Here is an 18,809-nt window from a genome sequence, read left to right as displayed (position 1 = left end):
ATTCAAGCGATAGGACGATGGTTGACTTTCATTCGGTTTGAAAACTTGATTGAATGTACGTTTGATTGGAAATAAGCACTGTTGGGAAATAACCGGGCCGTATTGACAAGGGCGTAATAAACGGTAAGTTGTCATTATATTGAAGTGAACAAGAAGCTTAAGTTTGTAAGAAGTTGAAAAGGTGTTATTTTTCGATTCAACATAAATTATTTGTAACTTTAACAAATCGTTGATGACAAACCAAGCAAACTTTACATAATTTGAAAGAGAAGTGTATTCGTTTTTTTTTATAAATTCATCATCACTTGTATAATTTAAGCATCATGCTCATCTATCAAGTCTTGGTGGATTCTTCAAGATCGTTGGAGTTGACAATTTGCCTTCAGATTCCAAGCGATGTAAAAGTTGCTGTCTAAAATTACGTCACCTGCACAACCTATAGATCGTATGCGTCAACGTGCTTGCTTCCCAGGCAGATTCTACCATGGTGAGATTCGCTGGCAAGCTGGTACGTCAGTCAGACTCGCAAGCCGTATGTGGCTCTTCTATTGTGTTTCATTCTCACATCTCATGTAACATTTTGAAGATTGAGTATCATATTTCATGTTTTAGTTTTTTTAAACTCATACAATGTGTATTTTTATAATACAGTAGAACGCCGATTATCCGGTGGGCTGGTTATCCGTGAGGTAACAAATGACAGCTAGTAGAATAGTTTTGAATGTTTAACCATTTAACCAGTTGAGTTGTAACTTGAGAGTTTTCTATAAAGAGTTGATCTAGTTAAATTTCATGGAAAATGAAAAATGGTGTAAAATGGAAATGAAATGCAAAATTTTATATAAAAAGTAGCTTCTAATATTAAAAGCATATGAATTTTTTTATATTTTCATGATATTTTCTTGTTGAATTATTGCACGTACAAAGCTGAATTTCATATTATCCCTGAAAATCGATTAACCGGAATTTGACCGGTCCGCAGTTGCCCGAGTAACCGACGTTCTAGTTTATTTGGCTCTTTTGCTCCCAGCAGTTTGACGGCCACTGGCCTAGAAAGAAAATGATATTCCAAGATGTTGAAATTTTATAGCGGTGCTATAAATTATTCTTTTTCTATCATTCGCTAGAGGACGCTACCGAGCATTCTATACAGTTGGGAGCAATAGATTTTGGAGCTGGCTAGTTCAGTAAGTTTATTGTATTAAATTTAAATTAATAAGTTAAAAACCAAAAAATACCGGGAACTAGCTACAATAAATCCTGGACTCTATGTTCGTTTCCCCTAAAAGCATTCTACGAATTACTTTTTCGCACGTTTCAATGAAACACACCAGTACACTGCATAACGTAGGGTAGAACAAAGCTATTTAAACACCCCAATGTAAATATTTTCACAGCTTTCGAACTTGCAGTTTATGTGGAGGTACGTTAGTTATAATTATACTCATAAAAATCATATCAATATTGATCACCGTTGAACAAAAATAATAAAACGTAACAACGAAACCCCCCTAGTTTGAAGAAAACTTTTGCTGTATTCTAACCCAAACGTGAAAGCATAACAAAGAATAAATCATATATAGTTGAATTATCAGTTGTAAATATGTGAATACATGTGATTTCAATCAGAATGATTGAGTGTTAAACATATACTTTCGTGCCTAAAGACAACAGAACAGTACAATATTGTACGATGTTTGTGTCAAGAAATAACGCATAGCTGGAAAAAAGATCATTGTAATAAAAGTAAAAGAAAAGGTTAACTACATTTTGATTTTAGGCTTAAGGTTGAGAAGCGATGAGAAAATGTTAACACATCATCGCCAACCTTCATTTCCGCATTGTTGTTCACTGTTGTAATGTTCGTCCACGAACAGCTCGTCGGGAGTTGCCACCGCGCTGTTTTGCGTGTCCACGCTCTTTTACAGTAGGCGCCATGGACTGGAGCAATGAGGGGAACATATTTTCGCTGTTCTGCTCCTGTTCGTAAAAGGCGTCTGTTGCTAGGTTGACGCCGGTATAGGCAACAACACCACCTTTTTGCGGCGCGTATGATACACTACCTACGACCGGTTTATATGACGGCTCATCTTTAGATCTAGATTTCATTTTTATTTTGTTGAACCAGTTTGGACCCTGTTTCGGAGAGGTTACTTTGTCTCCGGCAGATGCATCATGTGAAGTTGCAGGCTTTTCCAGCGGATTTGATTCACTTGTAGTCGGTGGTTTTGATAGCTTATCGTCACCTGCAGAAGGATCCGGAGGGATATGCTTTCCGGGGACACATTCAATGCCCATTTGTAGGCAGCAATACTTAGAAAGTGTGTACGCCCAACGCGTAGCCTGGGACAAGGCACAATTCAACATATTGAGCTCTCTTTCGTGATATTCGCAGCTGATACCTAATGCGAAGCCATAGCTATCCATTTTAAGTATATGTTGCGCCATTAGGGTGGATGGAAAGGTTGCCGTTCCCTCAAAGTGCCGTTCCGTAGCTTGTTTCAAGAAGCAGAACAATTCTGCCATAGAGCACACGTACAGCATCTTGTTCTCGATGCAATCATCCAGCAAATCACGAAGCATGCCTTCCACTATAGGTAACGTTTCTTCATCCGTAAAAAGCGGAGGTATTTCATCGTCCGCTCCCAAAAAACTAATCAATTTCACAGCGATTTCATTCTTGTCCGTTGTTCCCCAGGCATTCGGAGGCAGAGGAAGTTGATGTGTTTGTTTCGTGTGGGTTTGCATCGAATGTGCAGCTCCGAGCGGTATTTCACCAGGATTGAAATACAGATGCAGCCGATCCATTACGCCACTCTGCAGATTGTACTTAACCACACCTAGCTCGGCCGGAATGTACTTATGTTGCATCGTATGGCCAAAATACGAAAGTGAAATAATGTACACCACTTCCGTTGCCAATTCTGCAAATAGATTGGAGTTAGCAGGGAAGCCGTTTCAGACCATTTCCATCGGTTACAAAAGTCTTACCTTTCCGAGACTCGGCACTCGCTACCCGATCGGCGACGAGCTTTGTTATCATTTGGGCATGCTCTTCCTTTGAACGCAGCTGGTTGTCAATCTCGGAAATAGCAATCCCTAAACAGTTTAACTTCTCCAGCCCTCCTTGGTTTTGGGCATTCTTTGCCTGCTGGTTGTATGGTCCACGTTGTTCGGCGTTCATTTTCTGTGATGAGATCATGGCTTATGTTATTTAGCGGAAGCGTCTGCGCAACTGGAATTTGCGTTCTATTCTAACTTACTTCCCAAATTTTACCCGCTTCTGTTGTAATTAGGGCCATCTTACGAGCTGGGTGTCCTTCCGCTTGTTTACGCTGTTGGTACTCCAGCATAAAGTAAAAGAATCCGTTCTTTTTCGGCATTTTTATAGGTGTTCTATAGTGTTCTAGAACTTCAACGCTGATAAACATTTACAACACTGAGAAAGTTCCAATGCAAGCAGGATCAAATTTCAGTTGCTTAGTTTGACATGTCGGTTATAACTGGTACTCGTGGATTCAATAACCCTTTTCACTGGGTGTTGTATCTGGTGAAAAAAATACAGACAGTTCCCGACCCAACAACCCAACCGGCATTCGAAGTCATTTCGAGTGAACTTTTGGGTTCTCAGCCCGATAAGGTCTGGGCGCTGCATGGGGAGGTGGTATGCGGACTGTGGAACAGCATGCGACGAGTGAAGGTGTTGGGCAAAACTGCGCCCGGAATGAACGTTTGCCCTAGCTCTCATCGTTTTTCTCATTCTCCTTCTTCGTCATCGCTGATCGTCTAAGCTGTCAACCATGTTGTTTGTTTTGGTTTTTGCGACGCTTCAACATCGTATCGTTTCGTTGTGATATTTTTGTTAAAAAGTGTAGTTTATGCTGTTTATTTTAGTGGAAAGAATTATAGTGTGATTATCTATCTAGTGTGCATTGCAGGAATCTTTTTCCAATCGGATTAGTGCCTTGTATTTAGTTTTAACTGCAGGTATGTATGGATCCTGTTAGTTGATTTGTCCCGTGTTTTGCGCATTTTAGCCTTGCCGGCCGAAGAATTTACGTAAGTATGACTATGTGGCTGCCGACGTTACGAATTATCCTCCTTGTACTGTCTGGTTAATATGTGGAGCAGTATCTACTATCCGGAACAGTCCGGATAACATACGGAGCAGTATTAGCGTCCAGCGACGATCAACCAAAACTATGTATGTTTCCGGATGTCCCTCTTTTGATTGCTAAGGTGAAATTGTAGTTTAATTGAGTAATTATTACATCTAACGGCTAAACATTGTTTTCTTTTCTTGTGATTGTTCTTTTAGGTGTAACGAAAGCAGCTCAGTTGTGATGTCAAAATCCTACCATGCTGCAGCTGCAACAGTAAAGATCGATGCACTGGTTTTATGGAGTTAAATTATCTGAAATATGATTCAGGTGCGATCAACCAAAACAATGTATGTTTCCGGATGTCCCTTGATTAATTGCTAAGGTGAAATTGTAGTTCAATTGACTAATTGTTACATCTAACGGCTAAACATTGTTTTCTTTTCTTGTGATTATTCTTTTAGGTGTAACGAAACCACCTACAACGAAAGCAGCTCAGTTCTGATGCCATGCCATGCTACCATGCTGCAACTGCAGCAGTGAAGATCGATGGTTTATGGTTTTATGGAGTTAAATTATGTGAAGAATGATTCAGGTTCAGTCCAATTAAATGGTTGGAACAAGCAAGTTTCGGCACTGTGAATCATGTGATCGGATATGGCATAGAAAAACATATAATGGACACCGAAGCCATCTTTTCTTACCATACGGATTAATGTTACGGTACGTCCTTTGACGAAGGTAATGATTGTGTTAATAGGATTCACATCCATGTAAGATTACGTGGCATTAGAATTAATAACATGTTTACTCTATTGTTAACTATTGTTCCCTTTTTAGGTTCCAGTATGGTATCGCCAAAATAAAGTATTGCAGATTCTTCTGGTAACCGACCAAGGCCACAACCGTAAAATCGACAATACGTGGCACAATGTGATTCAAGACTGGGAACTTGCTTGCTGGTTCAAGACTGTGGCTTGCCCAATGACGATGCACCATATGCTTTGGTAAGTGAATACTATATTTTTCAATCGTTAGTAAGTGAACACAAAAGATCCTTGGTTGATCTGTTCATAATATGTATACAATTTTACTGCTTATTGATTTTCTAGTTGCGTGTATCTGACGCTTGATTATCAACACTTCTTTCAATATAATCTTTTCTCCCTCTGTTAGGGTGAGGGACTGCTGTGGCATTTCATTCAATCCTTTGGTTGGCGCTGACTTATCCTGAATTAATCCTTGTTGGATGGTTTAGCTCCCAGCGTGTACACGTTTCCCACCAACGTGCTGTAGCAGATTAGCATTAGATTGCAATGGCAAATTCACCACCGTTGGCACAGGGGTCGGAGGATCAACACAGACAGTGACATTGGCAGATATGAATTGCTGGTATGAAGAAAATTTTAGTTGTAGTTAATTTAATCCGTCATGTTTCATATTTCTAATACCGTACCTTATATTCCAGCATTCGCGTTACATTTGCATTCGATGACATCGTAGGAGAAAGTAATGCAAAAGAATCTCCTAATGAAGCTGGCTCCTTCATTCGGTCATCTTTCTTTGGAGCGGACATGATGCAGCTTGAAATACAGTTTATAAAACAGGTGATTTATAAATCCAGCAAGATCATGTAACATAGCATATAATGCTTCTCTCACTTCTACTTACAGGAGCACTATACAACATAAATAAAAATGATATTCACGATCACTTTTTAGCAGCGTACACATCCAATAGCTACAAAACACTTTAAGGAAATGTTTTAAACCAAGCATGAAGCTCTGTTGCTACAACTTTTTTGAATAATCCTTTTCTCACGGACACGAGGCGTAACGCTGGAGTTTGAAGATAGATTTTGTTGTTGGCTGAATTTTGCTCGTATATATACCGGACTAACGCGTTGGTCTCGGGTAGCTTAAGCGTTAACGGAAGTAGCATAGAGAGTGTAGACGTAGGAGGATTAGGATTTGTACCCGTTGACTAAGCGCAGTGAGGATTGCGTTGCTGTCTAGACAGTCCATGTGGAAATTCAGTTTTAGCTGAATTTTGGCTGAATTTTGCTCGTATATTTCCCGGATTAACGCGTTGGTCTCGGGTAGCTTAAGCGTTAACGGAAGTAGCATAGAGAGTGTAAGCGTAGGAGGATTAGGATTTGTACCCGTTGACTAAGCGCAGCGAGGATCGCGTTGCTGTGTAGACAGTCCTTGTGGAAATTCTGTGTTAGCTGTCTAGTTAAGTTTCTGTGGTTTCCGTATTATTGTTTGCCAGCTTCGGCCTTGCTGCTGGGTGCCCGATTGGTACAGGACAGGAATTACGAATAAGCGTAGAATAGCAGGAACGAATGAATAGAGAAAGGGGTGCAAAATGGACGAGACAGGATATGGAAAGATCTGTTTGCTGGATGCGAAACTTTGTACGCTTCCTATACGCTTGCTGTAACATCAGCTACAGGTTGAAAAAAGTAGCCTGATATGACCAGGTAGGCGAGATAATAATATTAGCACTGGTAGAGTCGTGCGTTGTTAAAAAACCCATCAACCCACCATATTAATATTTACTATTAATTTCAATTACAGCGAACACGCTCATCCGGCAGATACATAGGAATGATCGCGTTTCATACGTAATCGACCGATATGGTATCGATCGTTACCTTCAAGCTTGTAATATGTTTCATTTAACGTGCCAAAAGTGTTTGCTAAAGATGATGAGCATGCGTATGTTTTCTTTATTGTTTTCATTTCAGTGTAGATGTACACGATACGACAACAGCTGTTGTGGTTGCATTGAAAGGAAGAGAGAATGAAGCATGGACCACTTTCCACGTAGGATTAAATACGGCGCGACTTTCGTTGGTACATGCGTTAGAAAAGATGACTCAAGCAACGCGGGTTTTTTTTTCTTTTGGAATTTACAACTCTACTCAAAACAGGTAATGTAAATAAAAGTAACCATTTACCTCTTCTGATTTATGCTATTCGAGATAGTACAAGCACTTTCTTCACTCCATTTTATTTTTCGTTTATTGTAGGTGATTTTGTGTGACACCAATTGCATTGAAAGTACTAGTACGACAGTCTATATGGAAAGCCAACCGATCCACTTGTGGTACGACCGAATGCGCAGCGATTACGAGTGTTGGGACAATTTTCATGCCGTCATCCATCATATTGACGGAATCAACTACTCGGTGCTCTAGTTAATATTCCGATCATCGAGGATCTTTGAAGCTACCATTCAACACGGCTTCCAAACCTTTTGTGCGAAAATTTAGGTTATATAATAATAGAAATATTGTACATACAATATTACATATATTGTGTAAATGTTACATACAATATTTGCAATTATCCACTAATCTTACTAAGTATCATTTAAAGAACGTAATTTCAAATTGCAAACTATCGACAGAAGCAAATAATTTTTACAATTGACATTGTTATTAAGTTTATTTATTAATAATTATTAACAACATCTGTATTAAAATTAATTATGCTATGTAATGATTGTAAAAGTAACCTTAAAATAAGAAAAATTGTAAACTAATATTTATTATTGAAAAATAAAAATAATTAAATAATAAAAAAAATAAAAAATAAATTTTAATAAATTTGTTGGGGAAGGCCCACTGTGTGCATGAATGAGATCCCTCAGGATCTCGCCATATAATGACTTCCATCGGGCCGCTGACGGACCAGAGCTCAAAATTCACTCGAAATTCACCCCGATTGCTTGTTGGGAAAATCCGCGTATCTCAAATTTCCGCGTAGGTCGAATTCGGTAGTAAAATTGTTTATACTGCTAAGTTAGATAGTTGACTTCCTTCTCGGTATTTAATTTCTTTAGCAAACCAGGCTACTTTTTTACAGAATATATTAAAATCAACTAAAAACAAATGTTTTATATGATGTAAATGTAAGCTGTTTTAAACCAATTTTACATCTTTTTGCTTAGATTTTGGGTAATAAACTAAATCAACTGTCACATTTCTAAAAAACCGCGTATCTCCAAATCCGCGTAGAAGAGGAACCGCGTATCTCGGGGACTGCCTGTACTAAATTAATTTGCATTACAAATTGTACAATAATGAGTTCTGCAATCAAAATTATTACGAAGAGTCAGAATAAATTCATGTGCTGAAATATTTATAAAAATAACCCTTTTAAAAAATAACCCTTTTTTTTTAAAGAGGGATTACTTTTAAACTGTCATTTCCGTACGATTCCGAACGGTTCCGAATTTTGTTACTTGGAATGTGTCAAGTGGGGCATATTGGTAAACGTCAAACAACCTATCACATCAATAGGCACGTGCGTAGATTTGCCGCTTGTTTACTAAACCGCATGGTCGTAGTGTTTCAATTGGTAGAATAAATTGTGGTTGTGTTTTACAATATATACGGGACTGGTTGCCTCCTACCAAAATGACCACCAGTTTAGCAGCACAGCTGAAACGTTTGGCAGCACCCCAAACGTCCGCGAAACCGGATTCGCGCAAGTGTGCCTCAATTCTGTTCGACACCAAAGAGGCAGCCTCCAAGGATCGGGAATTAATTTTCGAGATCGGTGTTAGTGGGCTGAGCGAGCTCATTAAGATGCATGGACCTTTTGCCCAGTTTGAGGCCACACTGTTCGACAAGAAATCGATCGATTTCCAACGATCGGTCGAGAACCAGGCGGTGAACGAAAAGCTTGACAGCAACATCGAGAAGTTTTTCTACCACCTAACGCCGTACTTTATGCTACAACCAGCACACCAGTGTCTGGAGTGGTTAATACGGCGCTTCGAGATACACAAGTACAACAGGGTGCAGTTTGTTCATCTCATACTGCCCTACCACGAGACGCGAATTTTCGTACGCTGTGTGCAAACGATGGATGTCGTGGAGGTCAACGATTCGCTAGCATTCCTTGCAGCAGTCGGCAAATCGGGCGTACCACTGTCGAAGCGCACTATCATCGATCACTGCATTCGGCATCCGGAGTTTTTAAAACAATACGGTAACTTTATCGGGCATGCGGTAGATGAGTTGGAAAGCAAAGCGAATGCCTTACAGGCTTCGTTTGCTTTCTACACTACGACGACGTTGGGTGTATTTAGCAATGTCGATACTGTGACGGAAAACCACGTATTAGCTGTACTTTCAATTGTAATTAAGGGCATTGCGTCGAGAGCGGTCGATTATGCTGCTGGATCGCTTATGGTGTTAGGTCAGATGGCCAAAGCGAAGCTCAGAGGAAGAATTTTACCGGAAATTTTGCGTCGTATCGGTGATATGATGCATCCAGCACTAGTAACCGAAGCTACCCTGTTGACGGTGTTGATCTTCCAAAGGCTGACTTTCCCTACCTTAAGCCAGAGTGTGATGTATTCTTTAATTAACTGCCAATGGTTAATACCGACACTGTCCACCGTGAAGTTGGATGGTATCAATATAATTAAGATGTACCGGACGATGCTGGAAACGTGTCTGAACGATATATGTTGCCCCAAAAAAACATCGTACGGATTCAACAAATTCTGCGAACGGTTAGTGCTGGAGATTCAATTGAATGACGCAGAAGCTGAAGATGTGATACAGTAAGTAGAGGAAAATTGTTTTGGTTTTTGGCCCGAGACAGCATGTGTGATTTTAAAACCAATGCATGCTTTGAAAGTCTAGTTCTGCTTTTGGTTAGGTCGTTGTTGGAGTAATCTACAGCATCGAGCTGGTGCAAAGGTTCTTGACCAGTTTTGTGGTCCGTAAATTTATCGATAGTTCCTTTACTTCCTCCTGATTATAACAAGTCCAGCCGTTGTCCGTTTCGTAAAGGTTCCCTAACAAAAACACCGTTGCCTAGCTCAATTCATATTCTTTCCTCCCCTTTTGCTCAGTTCTATTGACGCACCGTACGTTGCTTCCCACGTACTCTATCATATTGACGCACCGCACGATGCTTGAATCGATTCCTTTGCCTGTTCCTATTTTTTTCTGCAACACCAGACATTGCACTACGGTAGGTTGTAGTGATCCGTTGGTAGGTGGTCTGCGGTATTTCAATTTGTCGTATCCTTTATTTGACTTTCACTTTTTAAGGATCACACTTCTGCTTAAGATCCTTAATTCATTCCTTACTCTGTTTCTTGGGCAATAACGTATGACCTTCTAGGTTTATTTAGAGTCAACTTTAAAATTAATTTTACTGTCTAATATTTAGTATTATTAATCACTACGTATTGAAGTATTAATAACTACTTTTCACTTGCAGGTGCGTGTTAGATTCGTATTTCCACAAGGATGCTAAACAGGATAACAAACCTAAACAAGCACAAACCGAACACGATAAGGAAACAATTGATTTGGACACCGACGATGAAGATTTTGTTAACAAAGATAAAAATTTGATCGATTGGTATTCCGGATTTTTGAAATGCTTCGAAAGACAGTATCCAATTGCTTTTGATAAGATCGTAAAGCGTGTGATGAAGGGTCAATACTCTAACAAAAAGCGTAACGCATTGCGAAATGTGTTGGGTGAGTATAGAATTAGCTGCTACAATAGCTTGTTTGCCATTGCTAACTTTTATCTGTTTTGTTTTTTGTTTCGTAACCCAGGCTTTCTCCTGCAAGCATCGTACAAGAACGAGACGAGCGTGTTTGAAAATCTGTTCCACTATAACATCGATCGACGCATACACGCGGTAGAGTATCTCGTCGCAAATATACGTATTCTGAAGCTGAAAAGCCATGGCAAGATGGATCTGCTGCGTGACAGTGTGCGGGAGCGACTAGACGACGACAGTTGCGAGGTTGTCGCGAAATTGCTCCAACTCCCAGCTGCCGAGCTGATGAGCATAGTTGGCGCTGAAGAGTTGATCAACAAGCTGGCCAATCTCGTGCTGAAGTGTGCCTCTAATCAGTCGAGCTGGAAGTATGTAACGCCTCGGCTTATCCAACTGCTAACCGATGACTGTATTTACCGTGGTACGGACGTAAACCGACTGATCGTTACGCTCTATCCGCTACTTTTCCCGATCGGTGATAATCCTGTTGGCAGGAAAAATGCTGCCGAATTGCTAGCATCTAGCTTTGGAAAACAATATTTGGCCACTCAGTTTTACGGAAATGAATCGAATTGCAATGCGATGTTGACCATTTTGCAGGACGCCGGGCAATGCACCAATCCCGTGCAGGTGTGCTTTAACGTGCTGCTATTATCAAGCGCACTTCCTAAACAGTGCACCGTCGAGCAGGCAGATCGCGTGCTGGATTATGCGGTAAAGCAGCTAGCAAATCATCGATTCCGGTACGCACAAACCTCTGACATACAGTGTTTGCAGGAAAATAAGCTTCCGCAGGATCTGATTACTATCCCGATCCAATACATAATCGAGCGCGTCATGTTCGATCCGATCCATGAGATGAACTTCGAACGCCAGAACGTCTCGTTGAAGCTTTGTTTGCGCATGTTCATCGAACTGCTCAACCATTACTGTACGATCGATGCGAAGCACGACGAATTGAGAGGAGTTTTTCACAATTTGTTGAAGAGAGTACTGGTTTGGTTGTATCCGCAACCGAAAGATAGGATTGAATTCCTATCCCATTTCTACACGGTTCATCTGATAGAAACAGCTTCAAAGGATGACACGATAAATTTTTGTACCAATCCAATGTTACAGATACGCTGCCAGCGGCTGTTGATCGCCATTCTGGAAAAGTTGCCCGAAAGTGACTGCAAGATCACGACCAATTCCTTCATTAACATCATGCTTTCTCTCACCTCCAATTCGGCGGTTGTGCGTGAGTGTGGCCTGAAGACGATCGAACGTATCGTTCAGTTGCGGACAGTTAACGGTCTGCCGAAAGCATCGAATAGTTTCCTGGAAAAATTAGTTAAACGTCGCGAAGAACTTACAATGGATGGTGAGCAACTGTCGTTGATAATGTTTGCAGAATTTTCCCTAGAGGATGCGAAATCTCTGAAGCCAACATTGGAATGCTTTCTCGCTCGTACTGCGGATCCCAGCACACCCACCTACATCGTGTGCGGTATAATGGATTTAATGAAATTGCTCGACGATCCACTGGTGTTGGTAAATTCAGCCTCCAAAGGCGTTAGTATTGTGGAGCGTGTAAACGAAGACAATGATCGCGCAGTGTTCGATGCGTACGAGTCGATGCTGTTGCAATTGCTGATCGGTCGCTTCAATGTGGACATGATAGAGCATTTAGCTAAGAGCGAAATATGTCAGCGTCTAGTTACGCTCACATTGCGTTGCGATAAACTGTTGGTATTACCGACGGAACGTAAACTGTACACACCGGCCATTATGATGATTGAAGTGCTGGGAAGGGAAATGTTCGAATTGCTTCCCAAACCATATGCTAAAGAGCTGTTGCAGCGTATCGTTGAAGCGGCTACCCTATCGCAACACCCGGAAACGAACTCGATCACGAATAAGTTGTTTAAAAACAATACTATCGATGCGGAACTGGTGGTAGATATGCTGAGCGCCATGTACGACGGTAGAGCGCAGGAATCGCTTAGCAAAGGTAACGAGAAGGCTAAAACGGGTCGTACATCCATTATTCCCGTGGCACCATCGGAGCGTGTGCTTGTTTCGACGGTGTGGAAATGTGGCGTAACGCTGCTGGAATATTTGCAGAACAAGAAGAAGTTGGAAAATGCGCATCTGTTGGTACCGAAACTGTTCGAGTGTCTAAAATATTGTCTCGATTTCGAGGAACAATCGGCTGTAGAATACGTAAAGCAAATCGTACTGTCGTTGTTGCTGCACTGCATACAGAAGGTAGAACAGTTGGCTAGCGGTAACCACGGTGACGAAGCACCGTTTGCAAAAGCGTCTAGTATGTTTCAGGTGGAACGGATTGTCCAGTGCATTCGAGGCACACAGAATCCGCAGACGCATCATCATGCACTGCTACTGTTGGCGCACGTTGCACGTTACGTGCCGGACCAAGTGCTGCACAACATGATGGAAATATTCACCTTCGTTGGTTCGTCGATCGTACGACAGGACGATGCGTACAGCTTCCAGATCATATCGAAGATCATAGAAACCATCGTACCGACGATCGCCCTGGGCGGTGCAGCCGGTACGGTTACTAACACAATGGAGCAGATTATTCCCATTTTGAAAATATTTTCCGACATCATACTAGATGTGCCAGAACACCGTCGCATCCTGCTGTACGTGAAGCTACTGCAAACGCTCGGTGCGAACGAATATCTGTGGGTATTTCTAGGCGTGCTCATTGAGTCGGACGTCATGAAAGGTGGTCACAAGGCGGAAAAACGGAAAGCAACGAAGTCTCGAGTCGATGCCGAGCTTTCGTTAAGTGAGATGTCGAAACGAATGGAAGTGGCTCTGCTGATAGCGAGCGAGTTTGAACCAACCGTTATCATACAGACGTGCACAAATCTGATCGACTATTTGCGCGATCTCCCGATGGAGATCGACAAGCGCAAGAGCGATACGGAGATAATGGAGATGGAAATAGTGGATTCTACAATTTTCAATTTCAAAACGCACACAGGTCGTCAGCTAAAGCATTTCAAGTATTCGCTTGTCCAGTTTGTCTCGGGATTGTTGTCGTCGGTATGTGTAATCAATAAAATTGCCCAGTTGGATGAGACGGAAACGCTGAATATGAAGAAGTACTACCAAAATCTGATTGTTGGTATATTAACGTACGTGAATGCGGTTTCGAAAATGCTCGACAAGCTAAAGGAGGAAGGCTCGGACGAAAAAATACCGCTTTATTGGAGGGCCATGCTGAACAATTGTTACGACATACTGGAAAGTACCATTTCGCTGCTTTCGGCCGATACGTTGATTATTGTCGTGCATGGACTGCTAAAGCACCGCTTCCTGATGGTACGTCGGAAGGTGATCGAGCTGTTGAACAATAAGCTACAGTACAAACAGGACTACTTCAACAGCAACCATTATCCGGGACTGCTGAAACTATTCGATCCACTAATGGAGCTAGTGCAGCATATGCACGAGGAAGAAAAGGTCGTCGGGACGTCGTTCGAGCGGATGGTGATCATACAGTTGAGCTATATTGCTGTGCGGCATCTCTCGAAGATACTGACGCAACACGACACCAAAAAGGTGCAGTCGATGCTGGCGGTATTGATGGAGGAGCTGCACGGTTATAAGAAAAATACCAACCCACAGATACTGTCTTCGCTCATACTTTGTATTGGCGAGTTGTGTAGCAATCTGGGACCTTATTCTATTAAATTCCTGCCGCAGTTTATGCCAATGGTGAACAAGTTTCTCGTCGCACAGCTGCAATCTGATGATCCTTTCGATATTCTCACCTCTAGTATTGTACTGTTAACGATGAAGATTGTCGACACGCTGGCGCGGTTCATTTCTCCCTATCTACGATCGATGCTCGTCGGTTTGACGAAGTTGTCCGCCATGATCGAGGAAAAGAATGATCCCCGGTTGGGAAATATGAAGTCGCGTTTGGCGATGATCTGGGATAATGTTTCGAGTACGATTGCACCACGTGTGTTGCTGCCAGCGATTGAGCAATGCTACCACACGCTTATTGAAGCCGGTGAACTCAACGCTATCGGTCCACTGATGGCACTGCTCTCGGCCATGTTCACTAGTATGAAGTCGAGTCATTTCGCTACTATACGAACCGAAGTGACGGACCTATTCCTGACAGCGCTTCAGTTCCGGTGCTACAATTCATCCAAGGATACCTTTACGCTGACGGCAATCGATGCGGCCGAAGCGCACGTTATCAAGGCGTTTGTGGTGCTGATTCTGAAGCTATCGGAAAGCACCTTCCGGCCGTTGTTTTATCAAGTGTTCGAGTGGTCCATCCGCGAGACGTCCAGCAATGACCGTGCGATAACGTTCTTCAATTTGTGCTGCCACGTAGCGGAAGCGCTAAAGTCGCTGTTCGTGCTGTTTGCCAGCGATCTGATAGCGATTGCAGTGAAGCTGCTGAATGCAACCAACAGCGCCAAGGTCGACGGGAACGAGGTGACGGAGTTGCATTTCGACGTGGAATCGAAAAACGTGACATTGGTCCGTTACGTTCTGAAGACGCTGTACAGCATCGTGCTGTACGACAACCAGAACTTCATCAATGCGGTACGGTTCGATATGCTGCTCGGGCCGGTAACGGATCACCTGGCAAATGAACTTATTATCGACGAGCCAGAAATTCGCACCCTGGTGATCGACTGTCTCGCTCAAATGGCCGTGGCGGTGATGGATGATTCGCTGTGGCGTCAGTTAAATTATCAAGTGTTGATGAAAACACGTAACAACGATGCACAAGTGAGGTGAGCCACATCTGCAAGGGAACGCTCGTCCGCGTCACGACAGTAGCGTAAAAGTGGGGCAATAGTCTTTACCGTCTTTATTTTATTCTTTTTTCTTTCTTATTGCAGACTGTTCGCACTGGAGGCATGCACAGAAATAGCGCGTAAGCTGGGCGAAAGCTATGCGCCGCTGCTGCCGGAAACTATTCCCTTCCTGGCGGAACTGATGGAAGACGATAATGAGGACGTTGAAAAAGCGGTTCACCATTCATGCCGTGAAATTGGCCGTGTGACAGGTGAAGATTTACAGAAATATTTCTAAAAGTAAAGTAAAAGTTACGAAAGTGTTACGGGGCGTTTAAGAGATTATACTTCTCTTGCTATTGCAATGCCGGAAACAATAAAGAATCGGATAAAATTCACGAAAATATCACGCTCTAGTTCGAAGATAAGGATGACGAATTAAAGTGCACAGCAATGGATTTATGGTAGGAACATTCCGATAGCTGTCTAGTGCTGTTAATATTACAGAAAATATACAAGAACTTTTTACATCTTTAGCGAGGTTTCTACATCAGCACCTGTTGGAAAGGCGGCCTGCTATCGCACAATCTTCCTTTATCTTAGTACTCCTCAGTTCTGGTCCGCTTGCCAGACATTTTCGCCATTATATATCATAATACCTCACCCCAATTCCTACGTCTCCATCCGTTACCATACCGCGGCGGCAAACTGTCATTGAACATAACGACCCGGTTGTGAAAGCGATGAGAAGTTTCAATTGTATCTCATGCTTGATCGACTTTCCACATCTACTCGTCTACTTCATCTGGTCTTGCCATCGAATTTCTTGCTAGAACCCTGCTATGCAAAAAACAAAAACAATTGGCTGACCTTTCACTGCGTATTCATGCAACTGCAATCGCGAGTTCAAAGGCCAAACAAGTTATGTAAAATGTAAGTATTTTAGACACTTTATGATTGTCTAATAACAATTCTAAGTGATTTGTCTATATCATGAAAAAGTTATGTGTAAAGTTATTTTGATATTAATAATATAATAATAATAGTTCATTTGTCTTTGTAACTGCTACCGACAGTGTATATCATGGCACTAGGAATATATTTCCGACGGAACCGCGTGTAAATTCACTCGGTACCAATGTTGTTCGAACAATGATTGTATTGCTATGGGGGATGGTTTAGCGTACGTGTTTTTCTGCACCTTGTAAGACGATGGCCTACGATCGTACCGTACCGGAATGCACCGTAAACGATTCTAGATAACAGCTATCGTGTACGCTTTTGAATAATAAAACTCGTAAACGCTCAACCACAGCCTCCAACCCGACGGGAGAGCCTACAGATAGCGCTTCATATTTGCTCTCGCGTCACCAGCGCAAGCTTGCCTATCGCCCGAAGGAGAAATGCGTCTGGCAGGAGGACGTGTGTAAAAGTGCGTGCTGCTAAATCGTTCCCAGTTTGAGTGACGATGGTTGTATGCCTTGTGGCTTACACATGTACCTTTAGCGTAGAGGTCAGGTAGATGTAGTACGGTAGAATGTTCCCAAGGTAAACGACACGCCATAGTCAACGTTTTGACCAGAGCTCCAGAGCAAAGTTTATTTGCTGTACGATAATATTGTTACAAAATTGTTTAACACTAAGAAACGATCACTTTGGTGGTGGAAGAGCGGGTATAACGGGTAATCACGGCCACTGTAAGACGATGGGGCGATCTCCAACGTCACGACGTGATGCATGTAAATATTGACAAGGTTTAGAAATTTGACTACTAATCTTTCCCCCACGTACGGTCTGAACGGAACGGTTCGCTAGTGTTAGTTAGGATGCTGTTCTGCCGTCTCGTCGTTGTCGGTGTACAGGATTGAGCGATATCATTTAAGCGGCTTAGTCACGGTACTGTGTTCGCCCGGGTCGAATTGTTGTTGCGTCTGATGAGGTGGAATGTTGCCAGCTTCTTGTGTACATGTGTTTTTTTTGATAAAAACCTGTTTGTTTGTGTTAATTCGTTAAGTATAACATACGTAAAAAAAGGTGCAAAATCATTCGATAAGCTGTGTGTATCCACTATAAGGTTTAGTTTTGCTTTGTATGGTGCTGGACCAGTAACAATTGCTGAGTGGACATGCCGAAAGTGTTTCCATTTTAGTACCCTGTTTTTTGTATAGCAATTAAGTTTAGGGTTTTGTGCGTTTTGCCAACTGGTGACACATTGGGATTGAAAAGATGTTTGCACAGCAATCGTAAAACTTGTTTGTGATTTTGGTCTGCAAAATGCGGCAAAAAGTTATGCCGCGTGTCCGTGTGTCCGTGCCGGTGTTATAGATTTGGCGCTGTCTCCATCGCAGGACGCAGGACGGCCGTGGGCAGAAACGCGGTGCGACCGAAATATCGGGTGGGGCCATTAAAAATAGATTAATATTTCCGAAAGACCAAGTAACACAATAAAACACACTATCAAGGTTGGTCCAGGTTTTGCGCACAGAAGGGACAAACTAATATATTTCCGCCCGGCCATCGTTTTCTCCGGGGGTTCTTTGCCCATTACGCGATCTATCTTTCTCACCTGCACCAACAGTGAGACGGAGTGCTAAATTTCAGTGGACGAGCGTGAACCATTCGTCCCGGACCGGTGTGGGGCTCGTAGTGTGTTAAGTGAATGTGGTGTAATTTTTTTTTCTTCGTTTCCTTTCTTAACGTTGTGTGTTTTGTTTTTGCCTTTCCTGTGTTTTGTTTTGCGTCCAAAAGTAGTGCAAAAGCTGGAGAAATTGCGTACCGGATGGGTCACTTGCAGTCATTACTTATGCGGTTCTGATATTTAAATATTTATTACTGTTTAGCAATTTATGGCCCGTAAATAACGCTTGAATCTAGGTGTGTAATGCGGAACCAGATGTGGACGGGCGTATTAAAGGCGCCAGCTTTTTTTGTTCGAGTGTTAGAGTTGTTTAAAAATACAAACAAACGTATCTTTAGAAATTCAATAAGCATTTTTTGTAAGTGATATTAAAGAGGCTTGAGGAATGTTTTAAATGTCTCTTGAGAAATATCTTGAGGAAGAAAGAATAATGTCTCTGTAAACTGTTAAATTTTAAAGCAAAAATATTTGTACTGCAGAGTAGATCGCATAACTCACTGTAACTTGTATCGAACATCACAAGGAAGTTGGAATTACTAAAAGAAAAAAAAAACATCGACGAGACTTTGTGCGACATAAAGCCCTACTGGTGGTCTCTCTTGCTCACAAATAACTACATGTGTTAATATTTATATCAATTTTGAACTTTCGTTCGGTTTTTAGGACTTTACTGAAATACATGTAGTGTGCGTGTGTGTGAACGAGACAAGTTTAAGATTGTGACTGTGCGCGCCGGAAAGTTTT

At 42.0% G+C, this 18,809-nt stretch overlaps 2 protein-coding genes across 2 annotated transcripts; one reads left to right on the top strand and one right to left on the bottom strand.

The window, feature by feature from the left end:
* Window positions 1–1,848: 1,848 nt before the first annotated feature.
* Window positions 1,849–3,383, bottom strand: LOC128712409 (protein maelstrom homolog). The gene is made up of 3 exons (XM_053807302.1): window positions 3,264–3,383; window positions 2,992–3,187; window positions 1,849–2,924 (listed from the first exon to the last, which is right to left on the bottom strand). The coding sequence occupies exons 1-3, from the start codon at window positions 3,381–3,383 to the stop codon at window positions 1,849–1,851; spliced, it is 1,392 nt and encodes a 463-aa protein (XP_053663277.1).
* Window positions 3,384–8,526: 5,143 nt separating this feature from the next.
* On the top strand, window positions 8,527–15,725 carry LOC128713422 (HEAT repeat-containing protein 1 homolog). The gene is made up of 4 exons (XM_053808282.1): window positions 8,527–9,683; window positions 10,352–10,617; window positions 10,699–15,424; window positions 15,533–15,725. Exons 1-4 carry the CDS (start codon window positions 8,527–8,529, stop codon window positions 15,723–15,725), a joined length of 6,342 nt encoding a protein of 2,113 aa, XP_053664257.1.
* Window positions 15,726–18,809: the final 3,084 nt, after the last annotated feature.

The sequence above is a fragment of the Anopheles marshallii genome, chromosome 3, assembly GCF_943734725.1.
Source record: "Anopheles marshallii chromosome 3, idAnoMarsDA_429_01, whole genome shotgun sequence".
Classification (NCBI taxonomy): Eukaryota; Metazoa; Arthropoda; class Insecta; order Diptera; family Culicidae; genus Anopheles; species Anopheles marshallii.
The sequence above is the reverse complement of the archived record's forward strand: the minus strand, read 5'-3'. Positions and strand labels throughout refer to the sequence as shown.